Source organism: Grammomys surdaster, unplaced genomic scaffold (assembly GCF_004785775.1).
Source record: "Grammomys surdaster isolate TR1022 unplaced genomic scaffold, NIH_TR_1.0 133, whole genome shotgun sequence".
Lineage (NCBI taxonomy): Eukaryota > Metazoa > Chordata > Mammalia > Rodentia > Muridae > Grammomys > Grammomys surdaster.
In genome coordinates, this window is record NW_021604591.1 from 9038761 (window position 1) to 9060411 (window position 21651).

At 37.0% G+C, this 21651-nt stretch overlaps 1 protein-coding gene across 8 annotated transcripts in view; it reads left to right on the forward strand.

Annotated features, from left to right (window-relative positions):
• Positions 1-21651, forward strand: part of Ctnna2 (catenin alpha 2) — a 1083974-nt gene that overhangs the window by 591719 nt on the left and 470604 nt on the right. The window contains exon 7 of one of the 8 annotated variants that reach the window (XM_028762291.1): positions 3096-3104. The exons of the other annotated variants lie outside the window; for them this stretch is intronic. Coding sequence (XP_028618124.1) covers positions 3096-3104 — 9 coding nt within the window. The remainder of the gene's footprint in view (positions 1-3095; positions 3105-21651) is intronic. 8 annotated transcript variants of the gene reach the window in all.

Sequence of the window (21651 nt, forward strand, 5' to 3'; positions counted from 1 at the left end):
CTCTCTCTCTCTCTCTCTCTCTCTCTCTCTCTCTCTCTCTCTCTCTCTCTCCCTGCCTCCCTCCCTCCCTCCCTCCATTTCTCTCTGCATCTTCCCCTTTGGATTCTAACCCATGGAATTGTAAACCAAGATATGCCTTCCTTAGAGGGGATGTGTCAGATATTTTTATCTCCACAACAGAAAGGAAAAGAACAGCTTCACATAATTGAGCTCATCCACATCACTCCGTGTCCCTGACTCTAATGAATGACTCATGAGCACAGTCCACTGGATAGGTTGCTATTCTGAATTCCCCATAGTGTAGTGTTTGAGGCTAATCTTAAATGCTTCAGAGATGTCACAAACTTGCCTGATTCAAGTTCATTTATAATACCATATTCACCCTGGTTTTCTGGTCTCTTTCAAAAGTAATGTCTTATGTTTATAATGTCTTTCTCTCTTCTCTTTGACTTCTACATTTCTTCCCCCTCAAAGTTCCCAGAAATATCTCCTAAATATCTCCAAATTTTATCAACTTCCTTGCATCAAAATTGCCACAAGTGAACATGAGCTATCTTGCCTATGGCCTATATAATCCATTGTCATGCACTGTACCCCCATTCCTAACAAAAATCTGACCATGTATCCCCTAGCCTTAGATTTCCCCAGTGTTTATAATTCTTTACTGTCTCTGTCTTACTCTTGAGATAAAGACAAAATGTTCTGGCATAATTTTCAAAATCTGACTCCCCTCTACCTCTCAAGCCCTCACTAGCTTTCCATAATCATCTCTGCATCAGCTGCACCAACTGTATTGCCCAGAGCTTGCCCTGCTTTTTCAGGATTCAGGATTCAGGTACTCTCCAAAAATGCTTTTTGACCCTAGTCCCATCCATTCCTTGATGTCTTGATTGCACACAATCTGAAAGGCTCACAGTTTAGTCCTTTTTAGAGTCAATATATTTGTAGATTTAATTATCTTATTGATGTCTAACAATTTCTAGTAAGATATCCTTTAACATGATACATCTAGTATTTTTGAATACTTTAATCTCATTCTTTATCCAGATACATTTCTTGTATGCAAAAATCTAAATGTTTGGATTCATGTGCTAAAATTTCTTGTTCAGATGAACTCACTGACACAGCCCTTCAGTGTGTGTTGATTGAAGCTTTTGTTATACTTGAAATCATTCTTTCAAAACTGAGTGGAACAGACCAAGTTCCTACTCACTTGGTGTAGTTGTTGCCTTAAAAAAATATAAGGAAAAAAACTTAGGAACACATGATAAAAATTGCTGGTTGTAATAAGTTTATTAAAGTTAATCAAAAAGCTAGGGTGATGTATTTTTATCATTATGTGCAGCTGCTGTTAGAGACAAGGTTACACCATGCAGCTAAAGCTGATCATGATTTCTTTATGCTCCAGCCTTAGCATACCAAATGCTATCACTGTGTGCCATTATACCCAGTACTGAAAAGGTCCTTTTGAATGGTACTTCACTGATAAATAAATTGGCATAAGTATTATACCAGAGGGTTCCAAGTAATAGAATCAACATGTAAACATTTCTAAGGAACTTTCTCTACTGGAGAAAATGAGAAAAAATATCATCATGTTAACAATTCTAGGGTAAAAAAAAAAATAAGTCTTTGAACTAAAGCCTCTCATCTTAGAATCACTGAACATAATACTTATTGGAAGGTGACTCAGGGAAAATATGTTAAACATGCACACTTACAATACGTATATACATATGTATATATAATACACATATATTATACATATATTAAGTCAGGGTCTTGTATATTCCAGGCTGGCCACAAACTTGTAGCTTATAATAATCTGGAGTTTCTAATTCTTCTACATACCAAGTGTTGGGATTATAGGAATACACCACTGTGCCCGGTTGGTGTGGTACTAGAGATATGAACACACTAGCTCTTCATACATGGGTAAGCACTCTGCCAAATAAATTATGTCCTCAAACTCAAGAAATTATATTATTTAAAGGGAGAAGGCAACAGCATTTTTGTTGGAGTAGTGACCTTTCTTTCTGAAAAGTGTCTATGCTTACTGCCTCTACTCTGCTGGCTTTCAGCATCCCAGAGGGCACCATTCTCAGGGAACACAGTGTGAATGGTGCTCTTGGGACTGTGCAGAGATCCTGCCTGCTTCCCATAGCTGAATTCCCACATATCCCTACCTGACATCTCTCAAAAATATAGGCTGTGCCTGTACTCCGTGTGCACTGCCGCACACACTTTCCATATCTCAGTAAGGGATGATATTGATCTTGAGCAGAACACCTGGTGATTTCTCACATTGCAGATGTTGAAACCAAGCTCCAGCACACAGAAACAAACAAATGGCAGAAGCAGAGATATCTTCTTTGATTCAGTGCTTGATGTTGATTGAACTATAGCATAGCCATCACCCATCTTTTCCCCCACAGTCATGGTTGATTTTGGCAGGTGTGCAGCAAACAAACCACAAACATTAAAATGCTGTGGTTTTTTTAAAAATTATCTTCCCCTAATTTCCTTTCTGATAAATACAGATATTTATGCATGACACTTTCTTTTAATGATGCCTATCTGTGCTTCGAGGGAAGGTAAGCTTGGAAGCCCACCTTCTGTTCAGTGCTGCTACAGACAAGTAATTTTAATTTAATGTAGTAAACATTCTGCAATTGTTCATTGTAGCTGGGTGCTGTTGGTAATATTCAATCTGCCAAAAAACTCTCATTGTGTATTACCATTCAGATGCAAAATAATTTATGGCTCCAACTCCCTCTGCTTTTGCATTCATAAATCATTTGATATTTGTAGAAAGATACGATTGTTGCTTAATTCTTTGCTTTGCTTAACTTTTGACATCAATAAAATTTAATTCTGTATTTGTTTTAGATTAACTTCACAATTAGAAAATGAGAAGTAGAAACATGTGCCTGTGCATGTACATGAATTTGGGTTTATGTATTGAATGCAGCAAGTTCAGGGAGACTTTCTTTATGTGAATGATGTATATGTATGGACCCTCCTACGGTGTATGTGTGTGGATGTGTGTTTGTGTGTGTGTGTGTGTGTCTTTACTTTTCTGTGTGTCAATTGAGTGTAAGTATGTCATAGTGCACATGTGGAGGTCCAAAGACAACCATGAGTTTCAGACTTCATCTTTCACCATGTTTAAGATGGGTCTATTTTGCTCTTGGCCACCAAGCTAGGTGTTCCACATGTTTTCAGGGCTCTTTTTCCATTTCTCATCTTGCAATAGGAATCCTGGTACTGTAGATATGCACTATCATGTCTAGCAGATTCTAGGGATCTGAACTCGGATTCTCTTGCTTGTGCAACAAGTACTTTATTCCAGGATTCATCTCCCTCAGTTCCTAAATATTTTTTTAAATATTCCTTCTTTTTGGCTATGACATAGATCAAATCCTAAGACTGTCACATGTTAGGCAGTACTTTGCTCCTGAGCAGAACACCAAGTCCTGCTGAGATCTTTGGTCACAGAAAATATCAGAAAAGCAGCTAGTGAACTTGCGCCTTATTTTTTGGAACATGTGTAAGTTACTAAAAGCAAATTATGTTTAAAGAAATGTATAATAAAATTGGATATTTTTAACCAATGCTACTACTACTACTACTACTACTAATAATAATAATAATAATAACAATAATTTAAAACATCATTCAAAGAGGGATTTGAAAAATGGATCCTTAGTTAGTAACACTGACTGCTCTGCTAAAGGATCCAGGTTTGGTTGGTTTCCAGTACCTGTATGGCAGCTCATAACAAAGCCTAGCTCTAATTTAAGGGGATTTGGCACCCTCTTGTGGCCTTCTGAACCCTTCATAGGCATGTAGGACACATAAACTCACAGAGGTACAGAGGCATACACAAAAATAACAAGTGATTTTAAAAAAATCACACAAGAGGAAATTATGAATAGAGCAAAACACTTTATAAGTAACTGCATTATGAGAAGAATTCCTCCTGGTTGGGTATGATTTACCTGAGGAAGACAGTGCCCATTTGTTTTTTCTACGTATTAATTCTTAAATAAGATAACCAACCACAGCTCCCAGGGTCTAAACCACCAGCCTGGGAGCACTTATGGAGGGATCCAGGGCCTTAGCTGAATATATAAGAGTGAAGGGCCCTGCTGGGCACAGGTGGAAGATGAGATCCTTGACCTCATGAAGGCTGGACGCCCCAGGGGGTGGGAGTTTTGAGGGTGGGGATGTGGGAGTGGGGGGGTAGATAGAGGTTACATCCACAAAGAAGAAGGAGGAGGTGTGAGGGGATTGGGGGTTCCTGGGTGGGTGGGGGATGGGGTAAGGGGACAACATATGAAATGTAAATAAAACATCCAATAAAAAAATTAAAAAAAAAAAAAGATTTATTCACTTGAACATGCCATTAGCACTCAGGTGTATATTTACTTTGTTTGCATGTTTATCTGTTTGTTAAGTGTGATAAAATAGTAAATGGTAATGATACTAACCTTTGTGAGAACTAGCACTGTCAGCATTCTGTGCATTGAGTTCTTTTTGTGTGTTTCACACAGTTAGGACAATAGTGTTGAACTGTACCTTCATTATGATGGAAAAGTTTTGATGATCTGAAGCTTGCTTTAATTGGGAAGCTATTAAAAGAAACTGCCATATACATGTAATGATGTATGATTTTAATACTACGAACTTTATATCAAGAGTAGGTTGTCTTGCTCAAAAAAAACATGGTCAAGGAGTGGCCTTTTAGCTGGGTATGGTGGTGCATGCCTTTAAATCTAGCACTCTAGAGGCAGAGGCATGCAGGATCTTTGAGTTCAAAACCAGGTTGAGCTAAAAGGCAAGTGTTAGGAAAACTAGAGCTACATAGAAAAACCTAATTGGAAAAAATAATAAAATTCAAAAATAAAAAAGAAAAAAGAAATGGTCTTTTGAAGATTTACCTCAGTGGGTAGAATTTAGTTTGCACTAAGCAATGCAAGTTATCAAAAAAAAATCAAAATGCTTTAAAAATGTTGGCTCATCTTTCTTATACTCAGCCTGTAAGTTCTTTATCTTGTTATGTAGACCCTTTGTCACAGATAGTGATTGGGCAAGCCTCAGCTCACTTGCTTTAATTGAGTGACAATTGAGATCATAATTTGTTTTCTATTGTCATTAATAGAATCAACCTTCCAGCAATATGCTTTATCTTAGGCATGTATTTTTAATTATTTAATCCATTCAAATTTTCGTTTTTTGTTATGGTTTTTGGTTTTGGACATTTTGTTTTGCTTGTTTGTTTGTTTGTTTGATTAATTGTTTGAGAATCTTACAGGGTAGCCTTGTTAGCCTAGGATTCAGTATATAGCATAGATTTGACACACCCACATTGAAAAGATATGTAAGATCTAGGGATAGAGCTTAGTTGTTATGTAAATGGTCAAGGCCCTGGGTTCCATCCCCAGTACAAGTGAGAGAATGGTACAGAATGAAAACAGGTGACTAGGAAAACATGAAGGCTAGAAGACGTAGGGAGGGAAACGATCTAAAAATTAACTTGAATAATATCCTTCAGCACTTCCTAAGGTGAGTTTTCCATTGTAACAAATACCAGAAAACTCACTGCTTTATAAATAATGAGTTTATAAGGCTTTATAAACTCTTTTTGTTTGTTTGTTTCCCAATGTCTTTCCTAATTAATGTTTTGTTTTGGATTTTCTGTTTTCATTGATTTATTTATTTTTGGTATTGTTCTTTGTTTGCTGTAGATTCTTGGGTCATCCAGGCTTGTGATGAACTCTAGCTGCATCTGAGTGTGGTCTAGAATCCATAATCTTTCTGTCTCTATCTCCCTAATGATGGATTACATGCTTGAGAAACTACACTTAGCTCTTTACCATTTATGTGAATTAAGTCACATAGTATTCAGCTGGTCCTCTGGAGCAAGCAAGATGCCTTACAAGGTTGCAAATCAGCTGAGGGTACAATTTTACCTAGAGAGGAGATGCTTCTAAACTCCATAGAAACAGCACTTTGGGTCTTCAGGATTTCATTTCTTACCATCTACTTCAGAGGTCAGCTGAGAACACAGAGTAGACTTGAGAGGGAGGAAGTGAGAGAACACTGGGCTAGAAGCCATGGAAGCCCCCATCTTAACCTGAAAAGTAACCCTGAATTGGTTCTGTAGCACTGCAGGAAGCAGATCCCTTGGTAGAGCCCACACCCTGAGGGAAAGACCACACAAGAATGTGAATATCGTAAAATGCGGATCACTGGTTGACACTGCAGAAATGATAATAAGGACTGATAATAGGAAAGTTTAATGATCAAAGCGATAGTAGATGTCAGTTACATGGGTTTATCATGTGACTTGTGGACTTCTCAGTATTTTTTAAATTTCAAGTGTAAACGCAATAGAAAGTACTTCTTAATCCTAAATGTTCAATGAACCATTACTGTTGAAAAAGGCTATTAAACCTGTTCTTTCTCCTGAGTGTGGAGGGCAAGATAATGCTAGATAGCATCGTCTCCAAACCAAAAGTTTTTGGAAGCTAAATAATTGCCTTGGTGATGGTTATAAAATGTGAGCTCAGTGATAGTTTCTTCAGCTTCTAGGTTCCACCTCTCTAGGATGCCATGAGGTTTACTTACACTGTCATCATGTAGACTATTTAGCATACAGCTGCTGACAGGGTAAGCCGTGATGTAGAAGACAGTGAACTTGTTCACAGTAAGTCATTATGGAGACTTCTGTAAGTCAGGCGCCATGGGGATCAGCCACCGACCGATTACCTCCTTTCTTTTCTCAGAGGATATCAAAGCCACAGGAAAGTTCTGACATCTTTCAACCACCCTATTGGAGCTGAAGAGTAACCAGCATGCCTTTTATTTTAAAAATGCCAGATCCCTCACACTTGACTCTGCAAATATTCCCAAGCCCTCTGGAAATGATACCTCAGCTCCATGTTTTAACCTTTTCCCCATGTTTTTCACTAATGAAATGAATGGGGGCTGGCAATACAATAAAGTAAGTTGTATAATTAGGGCATAGTGGCACTATATACAATATATCTGGCATATATATATATATATATATATATATATATATATATATATATAGACAGATAGCATGGTATAAATCTTTTGGAATGGATTAGGACAGTCTCCCAGAATATCAGAATAGAGTGTCATGTGCAACTTCTGTGATATGTCCTGGGTCAAGTAGAATGCCCTGAGTATTAGAACATACACAGTTATTGTTATCTCATGTCTAAATGTCTAAGCACAGTATATATTCTTTGAGATTTAATCCTAAAAAGAGTTCATTTTGTTTCTTATTCACACTGGTAGAAATTACTTTATGCATCTCCAGAGAAGTTGGAGGAAAGCTTTAGATGTTTCATATTTTTCTGATTGTATGACCTTTATTTTGTAGTTTTTGCAAGTTATATTAAGCCTACTTCCATGTAAATATGTTTTATCCCTATATATGCCTATGCCTCTTTCTTCATGGCTTCTTGTTTTCATTGGATTCTCTTTTAGGAAAGTCAGGAAGAGCATCACATAAACCAAGTCCTGAAAATAGACAAAGTATTATTTCTTTACATTTTCTATTTAATACTGAGTGGGATACTTGTGTGTGGCTATGCATTGCCACAGCAAAAATGGGAGAAGACGTTTTAGGTGTCAGCTGTCTCTTTCCCGTGTAGCTTTTAGGAATTAAACTCTGGTCATCAGGCTTGCATGGAAGGTGCTGTTACCCAGTGAGCAATCCTACCTGTCCCAAAATGGTGTTTCTTTTTGGCATATTACTTTGTCTCTAACTCCTGGGTCTTGTAGAATCTAGACCTGGACAAGATTCTAAAAATTGTGGTAAGTAACTGTGCCTGGTGCAGCTATTCTTGCAAAACTCCTGATTCTTCTACGGCTTTACGAAGGTGAGTAGATGTTTTCGTTTGCTCATTTTGATTTCAGGCCCGTTCAGCCACTGCTATTATCCTCACATGTGTGTGGAATATATATTGCATGTAGTCTGATACATTAGAAAAAGAGAGAATGTTATAATAACAACATTGAGCCCTGGCAGCATACACTGTGCCTGGAGTTCGTGGTGACTTCAGCATTATCAGAATGTAGATGGCGTTACATCTGTTATGTCTGAAAAGTGCTAGGCGATGGTGCTAATTTATAAAGCAAGAGGAGGGAGGTGAAGAAAGACAGGGTGATGAAAAATAGCACACAGTAGGAGAGAGTCAACTAAATGGTAATTTGTTAAGTTTTATTCACACCATGCAACAAAGTGCTGTCACAGGTTTCTGGTTTGCTTTATAAATCAACCGTGTGTGTTGCTCATCTAGACACATGGACACAGGACAGCTCTAAAGAGGACCTTTTTGTAGAAAACATTTTTTAAGGGTTATGTGGTTTGAAGTGAGCATGATGATGGAGTGACGGAAGGCCTCTGGCTGTCACTGAACTTTATAAGACAAAGGGCATGGGCAGGAGGCAGGAAGCCCATAGAAACAGAGTATTAGATCATTTGCCATTCACAGAGGAAGAGCCCAGAAAAAGCAGGGCAGATGGTGGGGAACCACACAGAGAACAGTGCTGCGAGTGAGCACAGATGCTGCTCAATCTTTAAAACGTTGAGAGCTTGCGTCTTTCTGAAATTTAAGCAAATACAGCCTCGTCTTTTCCTTGCTTTCATTTCTATCCTTTTGCCTACACCCTACCACCAGTATGAATTTCACTTATCTTTACATTTTCATTATATTTTATATGATTAGTACCATAGGTTGCAAAGAGTGTGCTTCTCAATAACAAAACAACAAACGTTTACAAGATGTCTAGACACAGCCTTAAGGACAGAGAATTTATATCAGCTGATAGAATTCCTAAGCAGGTACAAACTTGGTATCCATGGAGACCTTTTCCAGGACTCTAGCTGATGGAATACTCTGACTTCTCGAGTCTCTTTTCTGAAATGGGGTCCTGTTTTCCTCAGTATACAAAAATCCCCACTGTACTTTAGCTCATCTCTGGTACTTTAGCCTGTCTCTCTCACTCTCTAGATGACTTATATTATCTACTCCAATCTATAGAAGTATATTGTTATGCCATGCTGTTTAGAAAATAATCACACAAGAACATCTATGTGATTCATGCAAATACAACTTTAAAATATTTTTGTATATTGGTTGATTCGATCAATGCATTCATTGCTCAAAGATACAAAACTATAAGTCTTTATAATATCTTGTGGAGAATCTTGGCCTCTACCTCACCTTATTTTTTGCTAGCTTCTCCTTGAAAAACTTTTTTGATATTTTTTCCTTTATTTTAAAGCCAATGGAGATAACTCCAGTAACTTCTGGAAATGAATATTGGCAAGCAGAAAAAAAACTGATGTGAGATTCTTACAAGAAAGGAAAGTTATACTATCAGGTGTGATTTGTGCTTTCATTGTGTAATTAAATATATTTATGTATTTTACATGTGTCATGTACCATTCAGCACTTGGTCCTAGACTGAATTTGCAGCATAACCAAAACTGGTCAGACACTTCACATTCTCTTTTGTAATCAGTTTTAGTCAATGGCCTGTCAACCTTCACTTAGGAAGTAGCCTTGCTATTCATAGGGAGAATTCTGAGTCACAGTTTAAATTTCTTCATGATACTTACATGATTCCTTATGTCACCCCAAAGCCTTCAGATTTTCCCAGGCATCATCAAGGATTTCCTTCCATGACTGGAGTACTGAACCATAAGAACCCTTCAACATCAAATCTCTTAAGACTATCACCTTCACAAAGGACCAAACTAGGACTCAGGGAGAGGAAAATAAATTGAGAGACTGTAGAATTTAGAGCCACAGACTTACAGGCCCATGCCTGGATCAAGTGGTATAACATCATATCAAAATATCAGCCTAGAATGGATGAAGTATGGAAGGAATCAGAAGAGCCCATTTCTACAACCTGGAATGCAAGTCATTTTGACCTCCTGAAAGTGCACTGCAGCAGTTCCCACACTGACTGTAAGGGTCTTAGAAGCACTTAGAAACCTCCCCTGGTGAAACCTTGTCATTCGTGCTAACAGTCAACACAACTGAAAACGTTAAGTCAGATATCATTTTCCTATCCCACTTGGCCAGGAGACACTTACTACAGTGCTCTCCTTGTCTGAGAACATCTCACATTTGGCCAAGAGGAGACAGATCCATAAAAAGCGAAATGGAAAAGTGCAACTAGATTAGGAAAAGTAGACTTTGATAAGATTTTATTCAAATGTCTGATTAATATTGCAATCAATCCCGGCACAAATTAAATATACTCAGCCTTATTGGCTCAGCATCCAGATTTACTACCCTTCTTCCCAACCAAGTATTTATTCAATACTTACTATGTATTGAAATTGGATCTGAGTACAGGTGAGCTCTGGTCCTTGTGAGTCCTATTGAGGAGTTGATTTTAATTTGGATGAGGGGCTGAATCTCATCCCTTCTCCTTCAATCCTCCACCACTTCCTTCATTTCCTCACTGTTTCAAGTGGGAAAATAGTTCCAGAATATTCTGAACTTCAGACATCATCTCCTCATTCATCTTAGAGCTGGGAAGGAGACACCACGTGCTCTTTAGAAAATCTCTGGAATATGAAGAATAAACAATATAGATTTTGATAAGTAAAAAGAACTTTATTGAATGTTTGGGCAAGTAGGACTTATCTATATATTTCAAAACTTCAATATCCCAGTGTACAAGGAAATGGCTAGACAGACACTCTAATTACAGTATTTTAGCTGAAAATACTATGCAGCTTTGTTTATCAAGAACCCTCAGAGTTTGGAGTTTGGTTCAATATAATGAAACAATAATATCTTTTACTTCTTTGGTGCTAGAGATAAAATCAAGGCAAAATGAGAGCCTGATTAATTGGATACTAGAGACCCCTTCTATGGGAATATAATTCAGTACAAAAGCACTTGCTTGGCCTGTGTGGAGTCCTGTTTTCAATAGCCAGGGCTAGAGAGAAAAAAAAAAGGGGAAGCTTGTAGACACTGGGGTTCAGAGCACTGCAACCCACTGAGAGGTTCCCTACAATTCAAAATGGTCATTGAAAACATGCTATTGTCTTTGTGAGGAATTTGTCTCCAGGATCCATAGCTATGAATATTCATGGAGTCAGGAAATTTCAAAAGTTGCTTTGGAAGTAATCTTAAATACCTCTCTCATTTTCACACAGTCCAAGAAATGTCATCCCTTTTATAATGGAAAGGTTTGATAAGTTATTCCCAATCAAGTCTCATTTAACTATATACTGGCAAGACTGAAGTGGCAAGGGAAAACTCTGCTTTCCATATCAGGGTCTCTCCCTACTCTACCATAACCTTGTTTTAGCCAAGGGATCTTATTTTTATGGGGATTCTATCACCTAAGAATTAGTATTTAACACCTTGTTTTCTATCCTTTCTCTTTTATTCTTTATTCTTTTCTGTCTCTTTAATGCAAATAATCTTTAAAAGGAGGTCCTGTATGAAACCATAGCTATATCTTATTTTGCTACCAGAAACTTTCAGTGGAGGGCTGTCATGCCCTACTTGAGGGGGCAGATTTCCTCCGCTGCTGTGTTCTTGGAAAAATCACTTAGCTTTTCTGCCTTAGGTTTTCTTCTTAATGAAATGGTGGGGTGGAAAGTTTATATTTGTAAGGTTCCTGATGTCTCTGGGTTTTGTAGAAGGTCATTTCCCTTTCCCTCCCCAAGCTTTTTGGCACTTGATTTTCCTATAGCCAGCTGTTAATCATTAAAAATGAAGACGCTACTCCAAGTAATGTCTGGCTGTGAGAACATGATCTGAATACTTCCATTCTGACCTCTAAATCAGTCTGAACATATTACCTTCAGAATCAAAAAGAGTAAGGGGAGGGACTAGGGACTGTAATTTTTAAACAATGGCTTTTCATTAAAATTATATTTTTCTACACCTCTGGAAAATTACATTGTAGATGAGATAAATGCAGCCTCTTATTTAAATTAAGGTTATCTTTAGGCTGCTAATCTCATTTGTTGTTTAGCAATTTTAATTCAAGTCAAAGACTTATAATTAGTGCCCTTAGCCAATAGCAGTCCCATGCAGCTTTGTAGCTGTATTTACTGCTGCTGTTAAGACAAGGCTACTCATGTGGGAAGGATAAGTCATCATACTAAATTATTAAAGGTGGCATACATCAACAAAGATTCTTCTTGCATGCTGATGCTTACAAAGCAAATGCTGTACACTACCATGCCTAGTGGATATTGCTACCATGGACACTCAGTTTGGTATTGATATTTTTGAGCACAGAGAAGTTAACTAGATATTGTATTCTTATAGCAAGCATGATAAAGTGAGTGAGTAAGAGAAGCAAACAGTGTAGAGTCTGGACATTAGTGTTCTCATATTGGAAAGTCATTAGAGTATAGTCCAGCTTTTACTGGACAACTATATAAATGAGACTCTGTGCATATTCTAGCAAACCTAAAAAATCAGACCTTGGCTACATCCATATTACAGATGCAAACATTAAGCCCCAGAGATGATTAGTGAAGCTTCTACCCACTAATAAGTAACATCCATAGGAATGTCATGTTTTCTGAGTCTGAATCCCAGTACTTTAAGATACTTGAGACAAGAAAAATATAATTTAACTTAAAACACATGACGCAAGGATATGATAGCTTTTTTATTACTTTTGTGAAACAAGGTGTACAATGAGTGTGTGTGTATGTGGAGGGGATGTGCTAAGTGTGTGTAAGTGTAAATGTCTATACACATTTGTCATCACTTGAAACAAAAATATCTGAAGTTGCTAAAATAAATGAATAAGAAATTCACAGGTCGAAGTTCGGCCCCTCTCCCTAACTCTGAAGCTTCTGCAGTCTGAGAAACTTAGATTTATTAAAAAAAACTTGGTAACAATATCTTACATACAAATACCCTTCTAGTTTTATGGATTTTATATTGAATTCATTTCTTCTCCTTTTCTCAGTCCCTTTAGGAATATAAATATATTTAGAGACAAATCCATTTCCTGTTTGGAGAAAAATGTACCATTCACAATATTTCTGAGAAAGGAATTAAACAGAATGTATAATATACCCATTAATATTTTGTTTTTGTTTTGTTTTGTTTTCTCTTCTTTTTGAAGACAGTTTACTCCATGTAGCCATGGCTGTCTTGGAACTCGCTCTGTACACCAGGCAGGCCTCGAACTCGTAGAGATTCATCTGTCTCTGCCACTTGAATGACGAGATTAAAGACATGTGCCACTAACATCTGACTTGGTTTGTGAATCTCTAACAAATGTGAAAGTTAAAGAAAATGATTTCATTTGGCTGAAGAAAGGATTCGTTTACTCTGACAATTGAAAACATGAGCTCTTTGTCCTCATGAGCAACCTGAACAGCTTGTAGAGATGAGTAGGGGTGAGAGCCCCCATCTCACCCTGTAATGGAGTGCTAACACATCTATTAGAATCAACAGAATATGATATCATGGATTTTTTAAAAGTATATCAAAGAGAAATCACTCATGGTTTTAAAGAAGACCATATAAAAGTAGGAGATCCAGGTGGCTTTTCCTGACCCTCATGAAGCATCACAGAAGACATTATTCACTGTTTTGAATTGCAGCTCAGAAGTGTTGTTGTACCGGGTACCACATGTCACAAAATAAAGTGAGCTGAAAATGAGGTCTGCACATTCTATCAAGGCCTCATCAGGATCCCTCCAAAGCAGAAACTTCTCTTTATAAAACAGCATATAAATACTGTTCTCTTGAAAATTAGGAGATAAGTTATTTTTTGCATGTGTGACAGAATACTGAAATTATATATTTAAGCATGTCATTTTAACTGATCTTAATCGTTTTGATAAAATGAATGTAATTACAAACATTCTTAACTGGAAGGCTGTTAAAAAGATACATTCGTATTAAGTTTATAAAGCACACTAATTTTTTTTTGAGAGCTGTCTGAGGACAGCTGGTTCCTTTATTTTGTTGAGGATTTTTTGGGGTCTCATCTTTCTCATCTGCTGATTGATTCATCTACCTCCAATGTCTGAGACTATAGGAATTCATTGGGCCCAAGTCATTGTTTTAGACACCTCACAATTTGGTCAAGCATGCTATTTCCTCTGAGTTTTTACTCTGATAATGTCCAATGACCATGCTATAGCTGCTATTCCATCACGGAAATTTGTACTGCATGCCATGAACCCTAATCTCTTGTCACTAAAAACACATTTTGTAGAAAAATCAGTCCTGGTTTGTTGTTACCTGTGTCATCTTGCCACTGACAGTTTCCCAGAAGCCTAATTCCTACCAACTACTACTGTGCTCATCCAGGTGATTGATTTTGAGTTTCCTAGTGGAGATTTTCATTCAGTCTCTGCCACAACTAATGATCATTCCTTTCTGGGCTTCTCTGAAACCAACTGTTTTCAAGTCTGGCCAAGCAAACACCATCATAATATTTGACATAAGACCCAAGAAAGACAGACAGATAGACAGACAGACAGACAGACAGACACACAGACAGACAGTCAGACAGACAGAAAGATAAATGATATAAAGATGATAGATAGATAGATAGATAGATAGATACACAGATACATAGATACATAGATACATAGATACATAGATAGATGGTGATGATGAAGATTGATAAAGAGGGAGATAGATAGTTAGATAGATAGATAGATAGATAGATAGATAGATAGATAGATAGATATTCATCCACACATTCCATGCAACATACATCCTACTGAGTGTCTACTTCGTATTATGATGATAGTATCCTAAAATACTGGCCACTTTTGTAATATGAGAAAATATTTACCAAAAGAAATAGCCTATTCTTTAAAGTTTGATGTTTATAATAACACCTTCATACCTACCACCACTCATGAGCATGGATGAAGCTAATTAGAAATACCAAACTCTACTAGAGGAGGAACTGGAGTAGAGTCCATAAAACACCCACTATTGTTAAAATTCAAGTATGATAGAAAAGCCTCTACAAAACCCCAGGAAGTGAGCCCGCCAGTTACGTCATGACTGTCTCCCCTCATACCCTTGTTTGAGGTCTTTACTCTTTCAGATTTATAGGAACATGGAGGCTTTGGAAAAGGGGTTTGCTTTCACACTGATTAAATTCTGTATAATAACATACATCAGAAGGTGAAAGAAATTCATATCAAGGAAGCTAAATTAGTAAAATGGGTAAAAGCTGAGCCCTGATAAAATACAAAGTCTCACTAAGGAGAATGTGTCTTTATTGAAGACATCTAAAGTATACTTGGTAAGCCGGGGCATTTACCTCTCTTTATTTATAATAGCCTTTACTCCAGTTCTTTCTAACATTTAGATTTTCAGTTTTTGGTGTGAGAGATTGTTTTTAACCAATCAAATTAGAATCTAATTTCCAAGCAAAATGCCACAATGTAGTGCAGTATATTCTCCCTGGAAGTTGAAATATGAAGCATCTCTCATTGGTGAACTCACTAATTTTATGACCCATTCCCAAAGTGCTTGGGAGAGGATTTATGTCTACTCTATCTATGAGGCTTATTGTCCATGATGTCATTGCTCATTATTGTGTTTACTGATTTATTTCTCATACGCTCAACACCAGTTTTGGTTCATTCTTTGTCTTGGATAAGTGATTTTGTCCTTTATAACGTCAAACTTCACAGTAACAGTTCTAAACTTTTCAATTGGCAATAATCAAGGTAGTCATGGCTGTGACTTTGTGACTGTCTGTTCTAGCTACTGACTAGTAGCAAGTTGACTCTTGATATAAAAGGAAGGGTTAAAATTAAAGCACATTTAAAGGGGACATTATGATTTTATGTGCTATAGCAAACTTCCTTAGTGATATGGCAACTTAGCTACCATTTCAAAAGTTGTCATCCAGCCAAATAATTGCAATTATTTCTGGTGTCTGTGATCTGCTATTATACCCAGTTTTTTCCAGAATAAGGAATGCGTGAGTTGTCATTGCATATGAGATCTAGAATGAAGTGCTGAGCAGATAATTTCAAAGAAGAAAATAATGGGAAAACATTGGAGTTTCAGATACCTCAATATCTGACTGGGCAATCGTTGGTACTATTCATTCTCGTCAGATTGGGATATATATAGGCTTAGAGTTAGTCCTTGGGACAAAGGCTTAAATTCGACCCTTTTTGGAGCAATTTCCTGCTGGATGGGAATGTAAAAGGTCATTGATATGGCCTCAGTAAGCAGTCATGTTATACTATGGAAATAAAGATATTTCCTTCCAATTTTCTTAGAAAAGGTATAGTCAAAGTGAGACTAAGAACTGTAAAAGATCTGGATGAGTCCTCTTCCTTCTGTCTGCAATCTCTACCAGGAAGTTATAAGCCTCTCTCTAATCATGGATGGAATTAAGGGATATTATCATTTCTTTTAGATACTTGAGGAAATAAACTACTATTTCTAACAACCCATAGTTACACCCAGGAAATTAACATCTTTAGATTCCGAAAGAAAGACCCCTCATGTGTTTTCCACAACTCAAAACCATTTCTCTATTTATTTCTACCTACTGGCTTTGTCTATAAGAGGACTCAAGAATAAATATTAATCAGCAGTACCTTCCCATGTTGGTTTCTGGAATAAGAAAAGTCACCGGTGTTTATTAATTTGCCTCATGCCAGACAATGCACCACAAATTATCTTCTAAGCCTGCTCTACTATCCTCTTTCTACAAAGAAGTCCATTGAAAGGTATTACATGACAACTCACTGAATTTTATGGGGATCAGGAACCTGTAAAGTTCTTTAATTCTCATGTCTAGGGTTTTATGCTTAATCAATATACTGTGCTGCACGAGCAATATGGTTCAGAGTAGACCATCTGACACTTTTCTACATTATATTAGCACACATGTATTGCATGTAAACACAAGCAAGGACATTTTAAATAAGAGAATTTTCTCCACCTGATATTTTTTTTTCTGGATGGGAGCCATTAAGCTAGAAGAAACTACTAAGAATAGTACCCCAAAGAAGGAGAAGAAAGTCATTTCTGTTCAAAACAAGGATTTTATAGTCTCTGAGTTTAGGAGTATTTTGTCATGTTTTTCAAGACTCATAGATTTATCTTGAAAGAACATTCTGCAAACATGCCAAAGTCCTTCATATCTCAGTGCAAGAGGATGCTATGGTTTAGGTGTATTCTAGGTTATTTCCAATAGACGTTTTTTGCAGAGTCGATGTTATTTTCTTAATTGCCCAATTTTCTTTTCTCTAGTAAACACTAATTAAAGAATGAGCCGAGAACTGCCACCTTCTGGGAGACAACATTAATCTTCTGCCCTCTGAATACTATAATGGGGCTAATTTATACCTATTATCTACTCTCTTCACCACCTCAGCTAACCATGGAAAACCTTCTTTCCTTGCTGCTTCATCCTTCTATTGTCTCCCGCATCCTGTCATCAGTAGGTTTTCAATGGCTTTGTTGACCACTCTTTTCCATACAAACATTGTATCTACAATACTGAAATTATTATTTCTCCTCCTGCACCCTCTCCTACAGCAATTGCTCAATATTGCTTTTTTCCCCCATCACTAATTCTCTACATGCCTCTGATAAGCTGATAGATTCATTGCTCATCCAGCATTTAACCTAAAATAAGACTAAAGGTCTCAGAGGCCTCAATCATGGTCTTAAAACACACACACACACACACACACACACACACACCAAACAAAAATGGAACAAAAAAAAAACTAAAACCAAAACAAAACAAAAAAACCCAACCCTATAATGTAATATGGTACCACAACCCTACAAAATAGAAGATTATCCTAGAGAAGCTCTGAAGAGGAGCTCCTATTGTAGCCTAGGTGACAGAAAAATCTTCCTGGAGTGGTCGAAATTTACAATGATTGAACCATTAGGTGGGCCAATGGATGGAATCACACAGTACACTTTTATCTATAGAAAATTTCATCCTGACACTGACTCTCCACGGTGCTCCATTATACGTTCTACAACTCAGCACTACTCCCATTAAGAAAATGTTACAAGGAACTTTAAAATATCCCTATTGAAAATAGTTCTTTAATTAAAATAGAGCAAAGCCTAACTAATTAACCCAAATACAAGCTCTGGAGCAAAGACCCTGGCTTCTGAGGCACCAAATGAAAAGCTGAGTGCAAGACTCGAGCTGTTTGTCTTGGCTTTAAAAGACTTCTTAAATCATCTCATAAAAGCCTGTCACACCCAATAATGATATTACAATATTTTAATTGTATACCACCCATCACTATCAAATTAGAAGGAGCCAATCTAGGCTTCGTAGTTCTTTGAAGCAGCATGACTTTAAGCTTGGAAAGAAAAATGATTCCCTAGCACTTGAATAATGAAAAAGAAAATACGCAAATCTAATGTAGAAGTCAAATCTTAGCTGTGGAGAGAACACAGATCCAGCAAATAAGAACAGTAGGAGAACTCCATTTGTCTCAATGTCTCCTACTGTTACCTGTGTGATAAAGAGTATCATTGTTGTCAGTAATAACAAAGTACCAATCAGGACAGAAAGACATGCTTCTATTAAAGAAACCCACATTGGACAAGTTGAGAAAGTTGGTCACTAGTAAGTAGTGGGGAAATAGCCACAAAGGTTGAAGTAAATTGAACAAAATCATCTGCCTAGCAGGAATGTCAGTCAAGAAGTGCTAAAGTTTCATAGATTAGTATTTATTTCTTGTGAGCTTAATATTTCTTGCAGATGTTCAGAAAGCTAAACTTTCACTATTGAAATCCTTTCTGGATGTGCTAAGACACTACTTCCAAAGAAGTTAATCCTGTTTCCAATTTGAAAATAGGGGAGTTGGCGGGAAAGGAAGGTGCATTGTGATTTGTGTATCCATGTGTGTAGTATGTGTATGATGTATATTTATCTATGCTGGAGGGGGTTGTAGTGTGTGTGTGTGTGTGTGTGTGTGTGTGTGTGTGTGTTTGTGTGTGTGTAGAGTATGGTCTGCATGAGTATACAAGGAGGGATACTCTATATATGTTGAATGTGTATGTTTGTATTTGTGTGTGTGTGTGTGTTCAGTATGTACTATATTCTTAAAATTAGAGCCTCCTCGTTTTGTAATTGTCTAAGAAAAAGGAAATGCTTATTTAAAAATCCAAAGTTCTTACACCCTGCATATGAGTAATAATCAACACCAGGAGGCTTTTTCGCTAATTGATACACAACAAGTCATTTGTAACATATTTATACAGCACTTTATTTGGATCAAGTGGCTTTTGATACAGCCTTTCATGTTACCATGAATTATATTGTGTTCTCCATTCTTGACATGGTAATCCACTTTAAGAGTTTCCTTTTCATAGTTACCATAATAATCTGACTCATGCTTGTTTTTTTTCCATAATAATCAGCATACACCTCTCAGTCACACTGAGCCCTGTTATTTTTCTGCTCAGACCATAGACATAGGTAGACCAGCAGACTCACCACCTAATCATCACAGAGGAAGAAATGGGCTCTTCCGAAGCACATATGAATTTTTAGAAAGAGATTGTAAACCCATGACCCTGATCTAACGAACCATTGTTTGTTCTTTTGGTTCTTTTCTTTTCTTTTCTTTTCTTTTCTTTTCTTTTCTTTTCTTTTCTTTTCTTTTCTTTTCTTTTCTTTTCTATACACCCTGAGAAATCTCTGTTTATCTGCATAACCTAGAGAGAGAAATTCACACTATTGAACATTTTGCATCCTGTGCCTTACTGTGAACTACACATACTATGAAACTGTTGAATATATAGTTGTAGCATCACATTTCATGATGTTTAGTAAAAAATGATCTGTTTACACATTCAAATATTTTATGTAATTTCATGATAATCCTTAGAAATGTAAAGCAATTTATAATTAATAGAGAGAAAGTTGTATATAGTAAATAAAGAGAAGGGGTGTCTATATAAAGTGGTACTGGGGAGAAGCCTGTGCTTGCAATGTCTGTGTTTCTCCTTGTGATGCTAGGACTTACATTCCATTCTCACATCAGTATCCCCTCCATCCTCTAAATATTCCACCCTGTGTGGTGATTTGAATGTTCTTAAATCTCTATCACATGACTTCCTTCCTACAATCATTAAACCAATTCATTTTATATTAATCTCCTGTGAATCGTGCTTTGTTGAGTATCTCTGAATTCAAAATTTAGCTTTCCTTGACCATCAGATTCAGAGCCTGGTTTGAAGAAAGGCTGTTGCCTTCTCTTTAAGTGTATCCTTAGTACTGACTGATGAGCAATCAGGACAGGTTGCGTTGTAGTCTGAAGGTTTCTACCTTCTAGACTGGAAAGTCAAAAGATCTGACTTTTACTCCATTTGTCTTTCAGTGAGCCTTGTATTCCACTTAGTCTGTGAAACTCAATTTTAACTCTTGTTAAATAAGGACTTCGAAAAAATAATACAGAACTATCTTAACATGGCCTTGTAACATGAATAAGGGAATATTTTAATATACTTTAGTCCACCAAAATAAGTTGTAATATTTATTGCTTCACTGCATAAAGATTAAATGAAGGATGCTGTAGACACTGTTGGTAAGAAGGGAAGGAAATGGGGTTGGGGAAAAGTCCAGACAAAATAAATGTGTCTGTGGTGCTACATAGAAGCTAGCCAAGCTCATAGCGTGCTTCTGTGCCAGGAAGAGGAGGATTTGTACTGAAGGTTAAGGTAAGATCAGATATGATGTGCTTTACATCTATAAACGCAGTAGTAAGCAGTGGCAGAATCAGGGAGTCAAGGAATACTACTTAGTAATGATCCAATAGGTAAAGGGGGAGTGTCTGGAACAAGGCTGTCTTCTTACAGATGAGCAAACAGAGTTATGAGGAGTGCCTAAGGAATAGAATTAACAAGACTTGAAAACTAAGTGATGTGGATGTAAGAAGCTAGAAAAAGACATTGAGACAAGGTGGGCTTCAGGGTATGATGGTAGGTAACATCAGTGTTGTTATGTAAATGGGTGATGTTTAGGATCACAGAGCTGTGGGGCTATAAAGCCTGTGGGTCCCTGATATGATAAGATTCCCCAAGAAGAGAAGAGAATCTGGAGGATAGGACTCTGCGAAGAAGCAGCATTTTTAAAAGGAAACTAAGAAAGAATAGTCAGGTGTTTGGAAGAAGAACTTGGGTGGAATTGCAGGGAAATGATACTGTCAGTGTTTCCTTCCTCCATCCCCTGCTTTCTTTTTCTAAGATAGACATCTTTACAATTAATTTAACAAGCCAGTTCAGGGACTTAAAAGAAGGCTTGGCAATTAGGAGTATTAGCAAAGGACTGGAATTAGTCCCACTCTTCTGAAACTCCAGATCTAAGGAGCCCGCTGCTCTCTTCTGGTTTTCACGGGCATTTGGATTCACATGCTGATATGTAAGCACAGAGACACTCACACATGCAGATAAATAAATAATAAAATACAGGTTTTAAAAACAAGCTAAATTTGTCATATGCAATTGTAAAATATAGATGCATCTATAGATAGCTAATGACAGATGGTTATTAGATGACAGACAATAAGTATGTAAATTGACAATAGGTAGACAGATGGATAGAGATGATAGATAATTGGATATA